This window comes from Primulina tabacum, chromosome 4 (genome assembly GCF_025594145.1).
Source record: "Primulina tabacum isolate GXHZ01 chromosome 4, ASM2559414v2, whole genome shotgun sequence".
In the NCBI taxonomy this organism is placed as follows: domain Eukaryota; kingdom Viridiplantae; phylum Streptophyta; class Magnoliopsida; order Lamiales; family Gesneriaceae; genus Primulina; species Primulina tabacum.
The window spans coordinates 6,985,102-6,999,010 of NC_134553.1; the positions used below are offsets into that span (position 1 = coordinate 6,985,102).

At 36.2% G+C, this 13,909-nt stretch overlaps 3 protein-coding genes and 1 pseudogene across 3 annotated transcripts; 3 read left to right on the top strand and 1 right to left on the bottom strand.

The window, feature by feature from the left end:
* The first annotated feature begins 1,976 nt into the window (after positions 1-1,976).
* LOC142542866 (pentatricopeptide repeat-containing protein At5g46580, chloroplastic-like) lies at positions 1,977-4,360 on the top strand. Its single transcript, XM_075649749.1, has one exon. It carries the CDS (start codon positions 2,104-2,106, stop codon positions 4,219-4,221), a length of 2,118 nt encoding a protein of 705 aa, XP_075505864.1. The 5' UTR covers positions 1,977-2,103; the 3' UTR covers positions 4,222-4,360.
* A 1,713-nt stretch (positions 4,361-6,073) lies between these two features.
* Positions 6,074-9,396, top strand: LOC142542868 (DEAD-box ATP-dependent RNA helicase 47A-like; annotated as a pseudogene).
* Positions 8,560-10,299, bottom strand: LOC142542869 (CASP-like protein 4A4). The gene is made up of 3 exons (XM_075649750.1): positions 9,810-10,299; positions 9,339-9,474; positions 8,560-8,781 (listed from the first exon to the last, which is right to left on the bottom strand). The coding sequence occupies exons 1-3, from the start codon at positions 10,055-10,057 to the stop codon at positions 8,596-8,598; spliced, it is 570 nt and encodes a 189-aa protein (XP_075505865.1). The 5' UTR covers positions 10,058-10,299; the 3' UTR covers positions 8,560-8,595.
* Positions 10,300-11,878: 1,579 nt separating this feature from the next.
* On the top strand, positions 11,879-13,510 carry LOC142541778 (uncharacterized). The gene is made up of 3 exons (XM_075648242.1): positions 11,879-11,973; positions 12,017-13,343; positions 13,460-13,510. The coding sequence occupies exons 1-3, from the start codon at positions 11,879-11,881 to the stop codon at positions 13,508-13,510; spliced, it is 1,473 nt and encodes a 490-aa protein (XP_075504357.1).
* The last annotated feature ends 399 nt before the right edge of the window (positions 13,511-13,909 follow it).

Here is a 13,909-nt window from a genome sequence, read left to right on the forward strand (position 1 = left end):
AATCCTAAACTGTTGCTATTAGCGACGATTGTATATTAAACCATTGATATTGGCGACGGTTATGATCAAACCGTCGCTAATAGCGACAGTTTTAACGAAATCCATCGCTAATTTAAATTTAGCGACGGTTTAAGATACACCGTCGCTAATTTAAATCATGTGACGGTTTTGGTTAACCCGTCGTTATATTTAGCGACGGTCTAAACCGTCGCTAAATTTAATGACGGTATTATTAAAAACGCGCTCATAGACAACGGTATAAAAACAGTTGTCGTAACCCATAAAAGACAACAATTTTAACAAAAACCGTTGTCTTAGCTAATAAAAAACCAGCACAAAGACAACGGTTTTTAAAACCGTTATCTTAGCAACCAAAAAGCACGCCCATAGACAACGGTTTGCTAAAACCGTTGTCGTTGACCCATAAAAGACAACGGTTTTTAAAAAATTATTATCTTTGACAAGGAAAAAAATCACAAAGACAACGGTTTTCGTTAAAACCATAGTCAAAAGGAAAAAGACAACGGTTTCTGATAAAACCGTTGTCTTTTGAGTGTGGTTGAATGTGGAATTTCTTGTAGTGTTGATTCCTTCAAAAAGTAGAAGTCCTAGCTTAGTTATCTTTGCTAACTATACCAATACCAAAATGATCATGAGACTAAAAAACTGCAAGATCCACATTCACTTGCAAAACACCTATCGGAGGCGGTTGTCAAGGTAACAATCGGATTTCCTTAGCTCTGTTGGGATGGAACTATGAGTCATGGTTGGAATATTTCCCTGTCCTATCTACTCAGGCATGAACATCCTCCGGTGACGAACATAAGCTCGGAATAAATTCAAACCACAAGCTCCAACATATCAATAGATACCTCTTCAAATCACACCCCGTGCCATTCTCCACTATCTATTTGAATAAGTCCCCAAAAGATCCCAAATGGAAATCGCATAAACTCGATCATAAATATGTCTTCTTCCAAATTTGGTGGGCATATTTGCAGGACCAGATCCTCCGGGTGTGTCACATCTTGGGCAGTTCATGTCAACTATGACTCCTCTTCACATGAGATTTGCACGTACTGTAAGACATTGAAAATTGTACTCCGAAGATGAATTTTAAGTTTTTTTGGAATCTTGAGTTCCCACCCCTTAGCGTAGCCACCAAATGAGCCAGTGCTCGTAGAAACATCACTAGCATGTGCTATGTAATAATCGTGTACTCACTAGTGTCATATCAGTTTATCATTTCTTGAGGAAAAAAGCATATTTTTTAATAAAATTTTAGAGATTATATTTTAGTTAATAACTTAAATATGATTTTCATAGGATTTTTTTATTATTAATTAAAATAAATATTTAAATAAGATTTTTTTTAAAAAAAAATTTATGGTGTGTTGGCCTAATTATTTTTTAGATCGAGGGTGATATTGTCATTTTGTGACTAAATTGTAATTATTCATAACTATAACGTAGTAAAAAATATTTTTATTTTCAAATATATATATAAATAAATAAATTGGATGAAATATTTTAGGAAAATCATGTTCTGTCATTTACTTTTTCAAAATTTTCTCCATTCTTTGAAAAGCAACGGACAGTCATGTAAGTGCAACTGACAAACTTAGCTAAAATAACAATAAGAATGACACATATGTTATTTTGTGAACGAGTTTTTTATTCGATTTGATTTATGAAAAAAATTATTTTTTATTTTTAAAATATTATTTTTCATAAGTGCATATTAGATTGATCCGTCTCACGAAAATAAACATGTGACATCTCTCGAAAAGATCTATATTCATATAGATTTTGTTGAATCAATTCCCTCGTGTATCATTCCAAGCTGCTCTACAAGAAGATTTGTGCTAATGTATCAAATTACCATTTATTTATTTATTTATTTATTAAATGGCAATTTATCACACACATCACTCCACTTCTTTTCTATCTTCAGTGTGTTCATATATTTGCTTTATTTCCTTCCAATGCAGATAAGGGAAGGTGCTTGATAAAACATCTCGCACAACAAACATATCCACAAGCATGGGGAAATTATAATTATGCTCACCAGTCCAATTTCCAAAACCTCTGTTCTTCCATCCCATGGCCACAAAAATTTCTACATCACCTTACCACCACTCTTCTGCGGCCAACCACCGTCAACCTCCTCCCTTCACCACCCCTTCTCAACTTCCCAATAAGAAAAGATTCACAGTTTTCTGCAGCTCAAGCAAGAGAGCACCTCCGCCACCTTCCGCCTTAGCCCAAGAGCAAAAGAATCAATCTTTGGTGGAGCAGCTTTTGCCCTTATCCACCACACTTCTTTCTGATAATCCAAACCAAACCCTGCTTTTATCCAAGCCCAAATCCACTTGGGTTAACCCCACCAAGCCTAAGCCTTCTGTTCTTTCTCTCCATCGCCACAAACGCTCTGCTTATTCGTACAATCCACAGATCAAAGACTTGAGAGAATTTTCCAAGAAACTTAATGAATGTGAGGAATCTGAATTCTTGGCTGTTGTTGAGGGAATTCCAACTGCACCCAGTAGGGAAAATACGCTTTTAGTGCTGAATGGCTTGAGGCCATGGCAAAAGTCGCTTCTTTTCTTCAATTGGGTGAAATCCCAGAATTTGTTTCCCATTGAAACAATATTTTACAATGTTACTATGAAGTCTTTGAGGTTTGGCAGACAGTTTCAGCATATTGAGGATCTTGCACTTGAAATGATCGAGAAAGGAATTGAGCTTGATAACATTACCTATTCAACTATTATTACTTGTGCGAAAAGATGTAATATTTTCGACAAGGCAGTGGAATGGTTTGAGAGGATGTACAAGACGGGGCTGATGCCTGATGAAGTTACTTATTCTGCTGTTTTGGACGTGTATGCAAAATTGGGTAAGGTTGAGGAGGTGCTGAGTCTGTATGAGAAAGGAAGAGCTAGTGGGTGGACGCCTGATCCCATTGCTTTTTCTGTTCTTGGTAAGATGTTTGGCGAGGCAGGGGATTACGATGGGATTCGGTATGTTTTGCAGGAAATGAAGTCTCTTGGAGTGCAACCAAATTTGGTTGTGTACAACACATTGTTGCAGGCAATGGGTAAGGTTGGAAAGCCCGGCTTGGCTAGAAGCTTGTTTGAGGAAATGGTGGAATTGGGGATCGCCCCCAATGAGAAGACGTTGACTGCATTGATAAAGATTTATGGGAGGGCTAGGTGGGCTAGAGATGCATTGGAGCTTTGGGAACTAATGAAGTTGAAAGGATGGCCGGTCGATTTCATTTTGTACAATACATTGTTGAGTATGTGTGCGGATCTTGGGTTGGTAGAAGAGGGCGAGAGACTGTTTGAGGACATGAAAGGTTCCCAGAGAAGCAAGCCGGATTGTTGGAGCTACACAGCCATGCTTAATATTTATGGAAGTGGAGGAAACGTTGATAAGGCCATGGTTTTGTTCAAGGAAATGTCCAAGGCTGGTGTGGATCTCAATGTCATGGGGTGCACTTGTTTGATCCAATGCTTGGGACGTGCAAAGAAGATCGATGATTTGGTTAAGGTGTTCAAAACCTCAGTGGACTCAGGCGTAAAGCCAGATGATAGGTTGTGTGGGTGCTTGCTATCCGTTGTGTCATACTGCGATGGGGACGATGCCGACAAGGTCCTTTCTTGTTTAGAGCTAGCAAACCCGAGATTGGTTGCTTTAGTCAGGCTAATGTCAAATGAAAAGATCACTAACCTGGACATTATCAGAGAAGAGTTCAAAAGCATACTAAACAGCACGTTAGTCGAAGCTAGGAGACCATTCTGCAACTGTTTGATTGATATATGTCGAAACAGAAATCTCCATGTACGAGCACACGAGCTTTTGTATATGGGATCTGTGTATGGACTATATCCTGGTCTGCATACGAAAACCGAAGAAGAGTGGCGACTAAACGTTCGATCTCTCTCTGTTGGTGCAGCTCATACAGCATTCGAAGAATGGATGGGCACTCTGGCTAAAAGTATCGAACACCAAGAAACTTTACCCGCTTTATTCTCGGCCAACACAGGAGCTGGAACTCACAAGTTTTCTCAAGGTTTAGGGAGTGCCTTTGCTTCTCATGTGGAGAAACTTGGAGTCCCTTTTAGGGAAAGTGAGGAGAAAGCTGGTTTCTTTTTCGCGACTCGAGAAGCTTTGGTGGAATGGGTTCAATCGAAGGCTTCTTCTGCAGCAGCTTAAGCATCAGCAGATAAATTGTTACTGTCAATGCATATGTGTACATGCAATTGTAGCTTGAGATTTCTATTCTGAATACTGTAAACTATTGTTAGACCCAAACTATAACAAATTATATTTTTGCACCGAGTATAATTGGAATAATGGCTTCTCAAATTATCAACTTAAATATTTAAAATAGTACAACAATCGACTTTTTTTCAACTGGACGATGTTATAATTAAGTCTCGAATCTCAATTCTCGTCCAAATTTGGGACCCTCGGTGTTAAACTAAACGGAATTTTCACAAAACCAAAGTAGCCAAAATGATATTCTTTTTTAAAAAAATCCTTTTGAGTTTTGTCTGATTAGTCAAGTTGATTTTGAAAAAAATAGAGCAAATCTAGTCGAACAATTTAAGAGAACTGATATGTTTTAACAATTACACCGGGCTAACCAGACCGATTGATATAGTTATTTTAATAAAATTGAAATCATGATCACTCCGAATGTCGGTGAATTTTTTTGGGAAAATTATAATTTTAGTTTTGTAAGTTAATTTTTTGTGTTTTAGCCATGTAATTTGTCGATGTTTGATTTACATCCAATAACTTGATTTTTTTTTATTTATTTTTTTTTCACTATAAGCCAAATAAACGATCGAATGCGCCTTCTTACTTAGCTTCTTTAGCAAGAATAAATCCATATCACATACATTTAAATAAACCTCAACAAAAATAAAAGACAAAATAAGAACAAAAACGACACTCAATATTTAAAAATCGTAGAAAATTTGTTGTTTCTCTTTATTTTTATTGAGATATATTTTAATATGTTAATATAAATTTATTCTGGCAACATGCATCGGTGTCAAATAAGTAACATTTAGTGGATTTAGTGATTTCGAGCAGAAAAAGTGATCAACACAAAAAAATCCAAATTAATAGATAAAAACAAACATTGACAAATAACAAAAAACATATCAACTTACATTACCCAAATCACAATTTTTTCTAATGGTGTCAATTCGAGAGGGTTGTGAGGACTAGGTCGAGTTGAGCAATAGTATTATTCAAAAATTGCTCAACATGAACCCAACCCGAGCCAATCTGAAAACTCTCAACCCGAATCCGAATCAACCCGTTAACCCGATTTTTAATTTTATAATTTTTTTAAATAAAATTCAAATAATAATAATAATAATATTTTAATTTACACATAATAACAAAATCTCTCTCATATATATGATTTAAATTTGAAAGTCTAATTATAGAAAAATAAAATATATTTACTAAATCAAATAAACAATTGTTTAAAAAATAAAAAAATATTCAAAATAAATATTAAATTATGAAAATATATGATATAAATATACAATAAATAGTTTTTCGGATATACAATATATAAAAATGTATTCAATATTTATTAATTATATTTTTTTAAAAAAATTAAAATTTTCGGGTCAACCTGGGTTGACTCGAACTCAACCCAACCCAACCCAATCATTTTTTTCTAGGTCAGCTATTGGGTCTAACCCGATCTGACCTAAACCCGAAACCCCAAACTCAAATCTAATTTTTTTCAGATTGAACCGTGTTGAGTTGATGGATCGTGTCTGATTTTGACATCCCTAATTTTTTCAATTGTTTTGCTACTCGTTTCTATCATTAAATAATTAAATAATATTTCTCAATTAATAAATAAGAATAAGTAATTCGAACTTCAAATAAAAATTTGAATTTAGTTTCTTCTTGTACTTTTTTAAATGTCAATAGCAAAACAATTTTTAAAGCAAAAAACTCAATTTTAAAAATTGGTTCGAACAAAAGGTCTTTTTTTAAAAAATATTCCTTACTGCAGAATTATCTTTTAGCTAAAATTTGGGGCTTTATTCTGAATTCTTGAGCTTACCAGGCTTCCTTCCATTCACCATTGCTGTTATCTGCACTCCATCATCTTCCTTCTTAGGTATTTGTCTCTCACACGAACATATAATTGTGAATGTACGTAGATTTGTGCGAGCTCGAGTGCGTCAGAATACAAACAAATGAATTATGTTGTTGTAATATGTGGAACCGTGGATTGCATTCAAGCTGTTTGATAGCATCACTCAGTTGTTTTGTCATGAATTAGTTCACAAAATTTACCCAGCACTATCTTTTTGAACTCATTCATTATATTTAGTTGACATAAAATCGTTTTTCATGGCCTAGTCGTTGCTTTAATCTTAAGTTTAGTTCGTTTCTTTCTTTCCTTTTTAATTGTAAGTCGACGGAATGCCTAGAGATTGAATCAATACAAACGCTACGGTAACTGTAAGAATTGGTTTGCAACTTTATTGTGCAAATTTTCAAGAAATTGTTGCATCTTTGGGCCTGTACTGCAACGTCGAGTAGATTTCGTTGCTACTGATCAATTTGTCACGAAGAACAATGCATTCTTTATCTGCGAAGAGGGTGCTTCTTTTTTATGGTGATTCTTTATCTCTTGGAAAAGTTTCGGGATTTTCATCGGTAGCACCGTTGTACAGAAGCGTGCGTTTTATTTGTCGGTTGGTAATGGGAATGAGCCTCTAACTCTTAAAACACTTGGTTTGAGTGATAAAGCGGAGACAACCAGGGGAAATGAGAAAAATAAACTTAATCTTGGGATTTCCACAATTGAAGTCCCCAAGAGGAGAGAAAAGAAAGTTGGCCAGAGAGAAAATAACGCGGTGCAGATGAAAAAGAAAGTTGATATAGAGGCATTGGCTCCCTTTGTTGCAAAATTTTTCTCAGAGCTTCACCTTCCCCCTTTATAAATTGAGAGGCTAGATAATGAAGGTTATAAAGTTCCACAGATGTCCAGGCTGCAGTGATTCCCGTAATCCTTCATAATCATGATGCTGTGATTCAGTCCTACACAGGTTCAGGAAAAGCACTGGCATATCTTCTTCCTATACTTTCTAAAGTGGGGGCACCAAAGAAGGATGATGGACATAAGAATAAGATGAATATTGCAGCAGTGATTGTGGCACCATCTAGGGAGCTTGGATGCAGATTGTGAGAGAAGTTGAGAAGCTACTTGGACCTGCGGATAAGAGGTTGGTTCAACAGCTTGTAGGAGGTGCAAACAAGTTGAGACAGGAAGAGGCACTTAAGAAGAATAAGCCAATCATTGTTGTTGGGACACCAGGTAGGATTGCGGAAGTAAGCGCAGGAGGAAAGCTTCATACACAACTGCAGTTAGTTAGTTTTAGACCAATTTTAGGGAGGATATGCATCATATACTGGAGCATGTTGGTCGGAGATCTAGTGCTGGTCTGCATGCTATGAATGGTCCCGAAGCAAGGCTAGTGGAGCGTCAGACTATAATGATATCTGCAACAATACCATTTTCAGTGATGAGAGTGGCTAGAAGTGGGGGGTGCAATCCACTTCTTCTCCGGGCTTAAAGTGTAGTCCCACTTGAATCATCCCCTAGTCCTGCTCCGATTGAGTTGTCAGGAATGCTTTCTGATTCCAGCCCAGGTTTAAACTTGCAAGCTCAAGCTCCAGTTCAGAGTCTACCACCTTCACTAAAACACTATTACTCTGTCACAAGGATACAGCACAAGGTGGACATGTTAAGAAGATGTATACATGCCCTTGAGGCGAAATGTGTGATTGCTTTCATGAACTACTCTAAACAACTAAAAGATGTCGTGTTCAAGTTAGAGGCTCGTGGAATGAAAGCAGTGGAACTTCACGGAGATCTTGGAAAGCTCGCAAGGTCATCCATCTTAAAAAGGTTCAGACATGGGGATGTGAGGGTGTTGTTGACGAATGAACTTTCTGCTAGAGGATTAGATATACCAGAATGTGATCTTGTAGTTAATCTAGATTTTCCGACTGATTCAATTCATTATGCGCATCGGGCTGGTCGAACAGCACGCCTAGGCAGGAAAGGAACTGTAGTCACCATATGTGAGGAGTGAGAAGTCTTTGTAGTGAAAAGGATGCAGAAGCAGCTTGGGGTTACAATCCAGTCTTGTGAGTTCACAGAGGGAAAACTTGTTACTGAAGTTGAAATCACAGTAGATGTTTCAAGGTAATGATATTATTTTGATTAAATCTTGTGATATATGGTGGCTTTTAAGTTTCTTCCTATCCAGACCACAGTTTTGGGTTTGATTATCTGTGCAACTAATCGACTCGTGATTTTTCCAATAGTTCAACGTTAATGTAAAATGTCAGTCTTTTTTTATAGCTGACAGCTTGCAAACTTGGCTTGGTAAATTTCATTCCATGTCGATGTCTTTAGCTTAATCTGAAGGGGGATGAAATTGAAACGCATTTGCTGCATAGTTCAACCACTAAACATTTAAATTGATATACATGATGTAGAAAACTGTACTTGGCTCCCTGCATAATGCAGAATCACCATGTAATCCTCTTACAAAGTTTGTAGCCTGAAAGGCATGCATTGGCTACAAAAATTAAGAATGAAACGAAAGACATGGATACAGAGACCACAGCTGCGTTCCTAAGTGAATTCCCATTTTCCATCTGTTGTATGGCTGGTACGGCTACAGAAGACGATGATATAAGGAGATACCCTGCCAACTATTACATGGGCGATGAGATAATTATTTTGAACACTCCACGTAAAAAGAGAGAGAACATCAAGTTTGGGTGGTTTCTATTCTCATAAAGCCTTCGTTTTCTAAGTATTTTTTGCATTGGGTGGGTTTTTATATTTATTTTTATTGGTTTTTGTGGTGGAAGATGTTCTTATGAATAGAGGATTTGATTAATGGACAGTGTTTGTTTTTCCTTCTGAGCTTTTAGTATTTTGAAGTTGGATTAAACATAAGATGTTGAATTGAACTCAGGACGTGCAGTCCAACTTCTGAAAAGACACATACAAGTTGGCAAATACGGACAACATGAGGGTACTTATCTGTATATATTTTTAGGTTACGTTAGTCCTGAAAATGAGTCTTTTGATTTTGAAAATATCTGTTGCCAACTGATATATTTCTTTGGTTTGAAATGTCCCAACATAAAACTTGAATTTAATGTGTTCTTTTCTGTGTGCAGGCGTACAATTAAAGTGGCAGAGGCGGAGACTAATGAATTCGTATTAATGAAGTTATGGTCTTCATTGAGAGTACACTTACTTGATCAAAAATGAAGCTGATGTAGTCAGATACCATATCCGAGATGAAAATGCCTCTATGGGCAATATCACAAATGCATTTGAAGAGCTGATAAGCTGTGTAAAGGAATGAAAGGATGTTCACACTGAAGCAGTACCTACCCATAGTTAAACCAAATAACTGTTAAAACTTATTTATCATAGATTCATAGGATTTTAAGCTATCAATATTCGTATGTTTAGTATTTTATTTTCCTATTACTGTCATTCAAATTGCTTGCATTTAATACATGAATAAAGATTTTAGCCCATAGTTTTGATATCGACGTCAATATATATGTATATATATTTATCATGATATCAATACTATTTTATGTTCATCTATGTAGTGAATGCTAACACAATGAAAAGAATCTTGCGCATGTTTGTGCAAGTTGTGTTTGTATGTGTCATGTGTGATTTATGGCTTTTTGCAGTGGTTGCTGATGCTTACCGTAATTCAGGATAATTGCAGAATCTGGAGGATTGATTTTTGAGCTCGGAATTTCTCGGAAATATTGCTGCTAGTGAGAGCGCAGAGCCGAAGGCCAAAACGAGTGCCAGAAACCGAAGAACCAGATTGATGACCTGAATAGGAGGCCTGGAGCTCCATCTGGTCGAAGCGATTGAGAATGAGTAAGGTGACGGTGTTGGTGGCTGTGGCTGTGGCGATGTATAGGCTGAAACTGTAGCATTAGACATAACTCTTCCACGGACCACAGTTAGTTGGCTATCTCTGCAACTGCTGACTGTCTTTTGTCAGATTTTTTCATTTCTGTAGCATACATAACCTTTTTCTTGCAACGAAGGGTCGTAGGCAATTTCCTCAAATTTTCATGTTAAATTAACTCTATTTTTAAGGATAGGTTGGCCAAACAATGTGGGGTCTTTTTTTTTTCTACATAATTGCAGTCAACGATGTGGAAACATTTAATTTTTTAATTTCTTTAAATATTATTATTGATTTGTTGTGTATGGTTTGCTGACACTGTAAAAATGCTAAGAATATTAGGTGTGGCTTGCACCCAGAGACGGATGTATTCTAGGGCTGTACTGGACTGTAGCTCAGCCCACTTTTTTAATAATTTAGCGACGGTTTTAGTAAAACCGCCGCCGATGTGGATCGACGACGGTTTTAATTACACCGTCGCTACTAGTGACGGTTTATTCAAACAGTCGCTAATAACAGTCGCTATTAGCGACTGTTTTTTGAAAAACCGTTGCTAATAGCGACGGTTGTTTCAAAAACCGTCGTACATCAATGTCTTAGTCCAATCAAGTCTCGTCCATTTACAAGGATGAGACCAAATTCATCCCATATCCTCTGATCCGTCCCACCTCAATTCTACAAAATTTCTCTCCCAAGTCCCAAGCCCTTTAGCGACAGAATAGAATTGCGGACTCCCGAAGAAATCGAATTGCTCATCGGCAAGGCAACAATCCAGGTAAGAATCGGCTATACATTTTTTATTTTGTTTTTTATAGCTTCTCTGTGTGTGATTTGTGGTTTCTTGATTGTTTGTTGTTGAGTTGTTGATTGACTATTACTTGTTTATTTGTTTAATAATTATTTTATTCTTGTTTAGGATTATAAATTGAACTATTTCAAAATGGAATATCAATCTGCTGCAAAGAAAGGAAAAACATTGATATCCTCTTTCTTTAAGAAGAGAGATCTTCAAGCTAGTGAAGATACTTCAATTCCTACGGTCGTTATAATGCAACATCAATCCAGTGAAAGTCTTCTATTTCCCAATATCCAAATTCCTTCATGTTCCTCTCCTAGAGACGATCATAGTCTTCGTCTACTTTTATTGAACGAGATCCGGGAAAAAGAAAACAGATATGTGAATATCATGTTAATGTACGAGATGAGATAAGACGTTCATATCTAAATATGGGGCCTTATCAACCAGATATGTTGGAGTATCCAGGTACAAAATTTGGAAGCCAGAATCGTCGTTTTCAGAAAAAATGGTTTTAGAAATTTTATTGGTTGGAGTATTCGCCTTCAACAAATAAGACATATTGTTTCTATTGTTTTCTTTTCCTGAATGATGTTAATTCATCTAATATCTCGGCATTGGTCAATGAAGGATTTGACAATTGGAAAAGGGTAAACCAAGGAAAAACATGTGCTTTTCTTGCCCATATTGGTTCTGCAGCTTCTTCATCTCATACTATGTGTGAGAGAAGGGCTGAAAATTTGATGAGGCTCTCACAACATATTGATAAAGTGATGCATGCACAATCTAAAGAGGAAAAAGAGAAAAATCGTCTGCGTTTGAGCACCTCAATTGTAGCTGTTCGTTGGCTAGCACTTCAAGGTTGTGCTTTTAGAGGTAACGATGAATCTCTATCTTCATCTAATCGTGGAAATTTTCTTGAATTGGTGAAGGCTTTTGCATAAATGAATATAGAAATTGATGAAGTTGTGCTTGAGAATGCTCCAAAAAATGCCAAATATATGCTCCAGAAATTCAGAAAGAGATTTTACATATTATGGCCAATAGAGTACGACAGATGGTTCGTGAAGAAGTTGGAGATAAATACTTATGTATTCTTGTTGATGAAGCCCGAGATATATCTAAACGAGAGCAAATGGCCATTATATTGAGGTTTGTGAACAATCATGAGATTTTTTGCCATCAAAAGTGTTAGTGACACTACCTCAATGAATTTGAAAAATGAGATATCAAATGTTCTTGTTCATCATGATCTCCATGTTAAGAAAATCAAAGGCCAAGGATATGATGGTGCTAGCAATATGCGTGGAGCGTGGAATGGACTTCAAGCATTATTTCTCAAAGATTGTCCCTATGCATACTGTGTCCACTTTTTTGCACATCGTTTACAAGTGACACTGGTTTCTGCAGCTAAGGATGTTAGTGTTATTTGGGAATTCTTTTCTCATTTGGACAATATTGTTAATATTGTCACTTCTTCTACTAAGCGCATTGCTGAATTACATACTGCACAAAGAAATGAAATTGAGTATATGTTGTCAATTGGAGAACGTGCTTCCGGAAGTGGTGCAAACCAGATTGGTAATTTGCAACGAGCAGGAGCTACTCGTTGGAGTTCTCACTATGATTCGGTAAAAAGCTTGATAGGTATGTACACTGCAACTTGCAAAGTTTTTGAAGTTCTCAGTGATTATTCTCCAAATGGAAGAGTTAAGGCTGAAGTTCGGGGGATTTACAGAAACATGGCAAGCTTTGAATTTTTGTTTATTTTGCACTTAATGCATAAAATTATGAGAACAACAGATACTCTTTGTCAAATTCTTCAAAGAAAATCTCAAGACATTTTGACTGCTATCACATTTGTCACTACTACCAAAACTTGCCTTCAAGAATTTAGAGAATGTGGGTGGAATGAATTTCTTCAGGAAGTTAAAGTTTTTTGCTCAAGAAATGAAATTGATGTACCTGACCTTGATTGTCTATATAAGATTGGACGTTCCTGTCGGAAAACTACAATAGAACATCATTACCACTTTGATGTTTTTAATGCAGCAATAGATTTCATTTTGATGGAGTTAAATACTCGGTTCAATGAGTCATCAGTGGAACTTCTTTCTCCTAGTACAGCTTTAGATCCTAAAAATTCATTTGACTCATTTAACAGTGATGATATTTGCAAGCTTGCGAAGAAGTTTTATCCTGGAGATTTCACAGATCAAGAAATTGTTGCTTTGGAGTATGAATTGATACATTATAAACTTGATGTGATGCAGAATTTAAAGGTTTCTACACTTGTTGAGTTGTGTCAGCAATTGACCGAGAGTGGACGGTCAAGTGTTTATGTTATGTTGACTAGATTGATTCATCTTGTTTTGACATTACTTGTGTCTACTGTCACTACTGAGCGGGCTTTTTCAGCAATGAAGCATGTGAAGACGGCACTTCGCAATAAAATGGAGGATGACTTTCTTGCCGATTGTTTGACACTCTGTATTGAACGAGATTTAGCTAAACATATTGATGTAAATTCTATTATTGATGAATTTTATGTTTTAAAATCTCGTAGGGCACAACTTCGTTGAACGATATAATGTAAATTTTTTTTTAATAATATATAACTTATCATATTGACTTCAAGCCCCCCCCAACTTTTATTCCTGGATCCGTCCCTGCTTGCACCCTCCAATAATCCACACTAAAAGAAGCTAGCGACCGATCATTAATGACGGTTTTTCAAAAATTGTTGTTAAATATATCGATTAGTGACGGTTAAAAATTACGTCGTTAATTTTAGCGACGGATTTCTAAAACCCGTCACAAATTTTAGCGACAATCGCAAAAATTAGCGATGGATTTTCACAAATCGTTGCTAAAAGTGGTAATGATTTTTTAAAAAACCATTTCGTCGCTAAAATTAGCGACGGTTTTTGAAAAATCGTCACCACTTTTAGCGACGGTTTTAGATACTAAAGTATTTATTATAATTTTTTTAATGAAATAATATTATTTCAATTTTTTATAATTAATCAAAGTAGTGACGATTTTTTTTTAAAACGTCGCTACATTTTTTATTTTTAAATGAAATTAT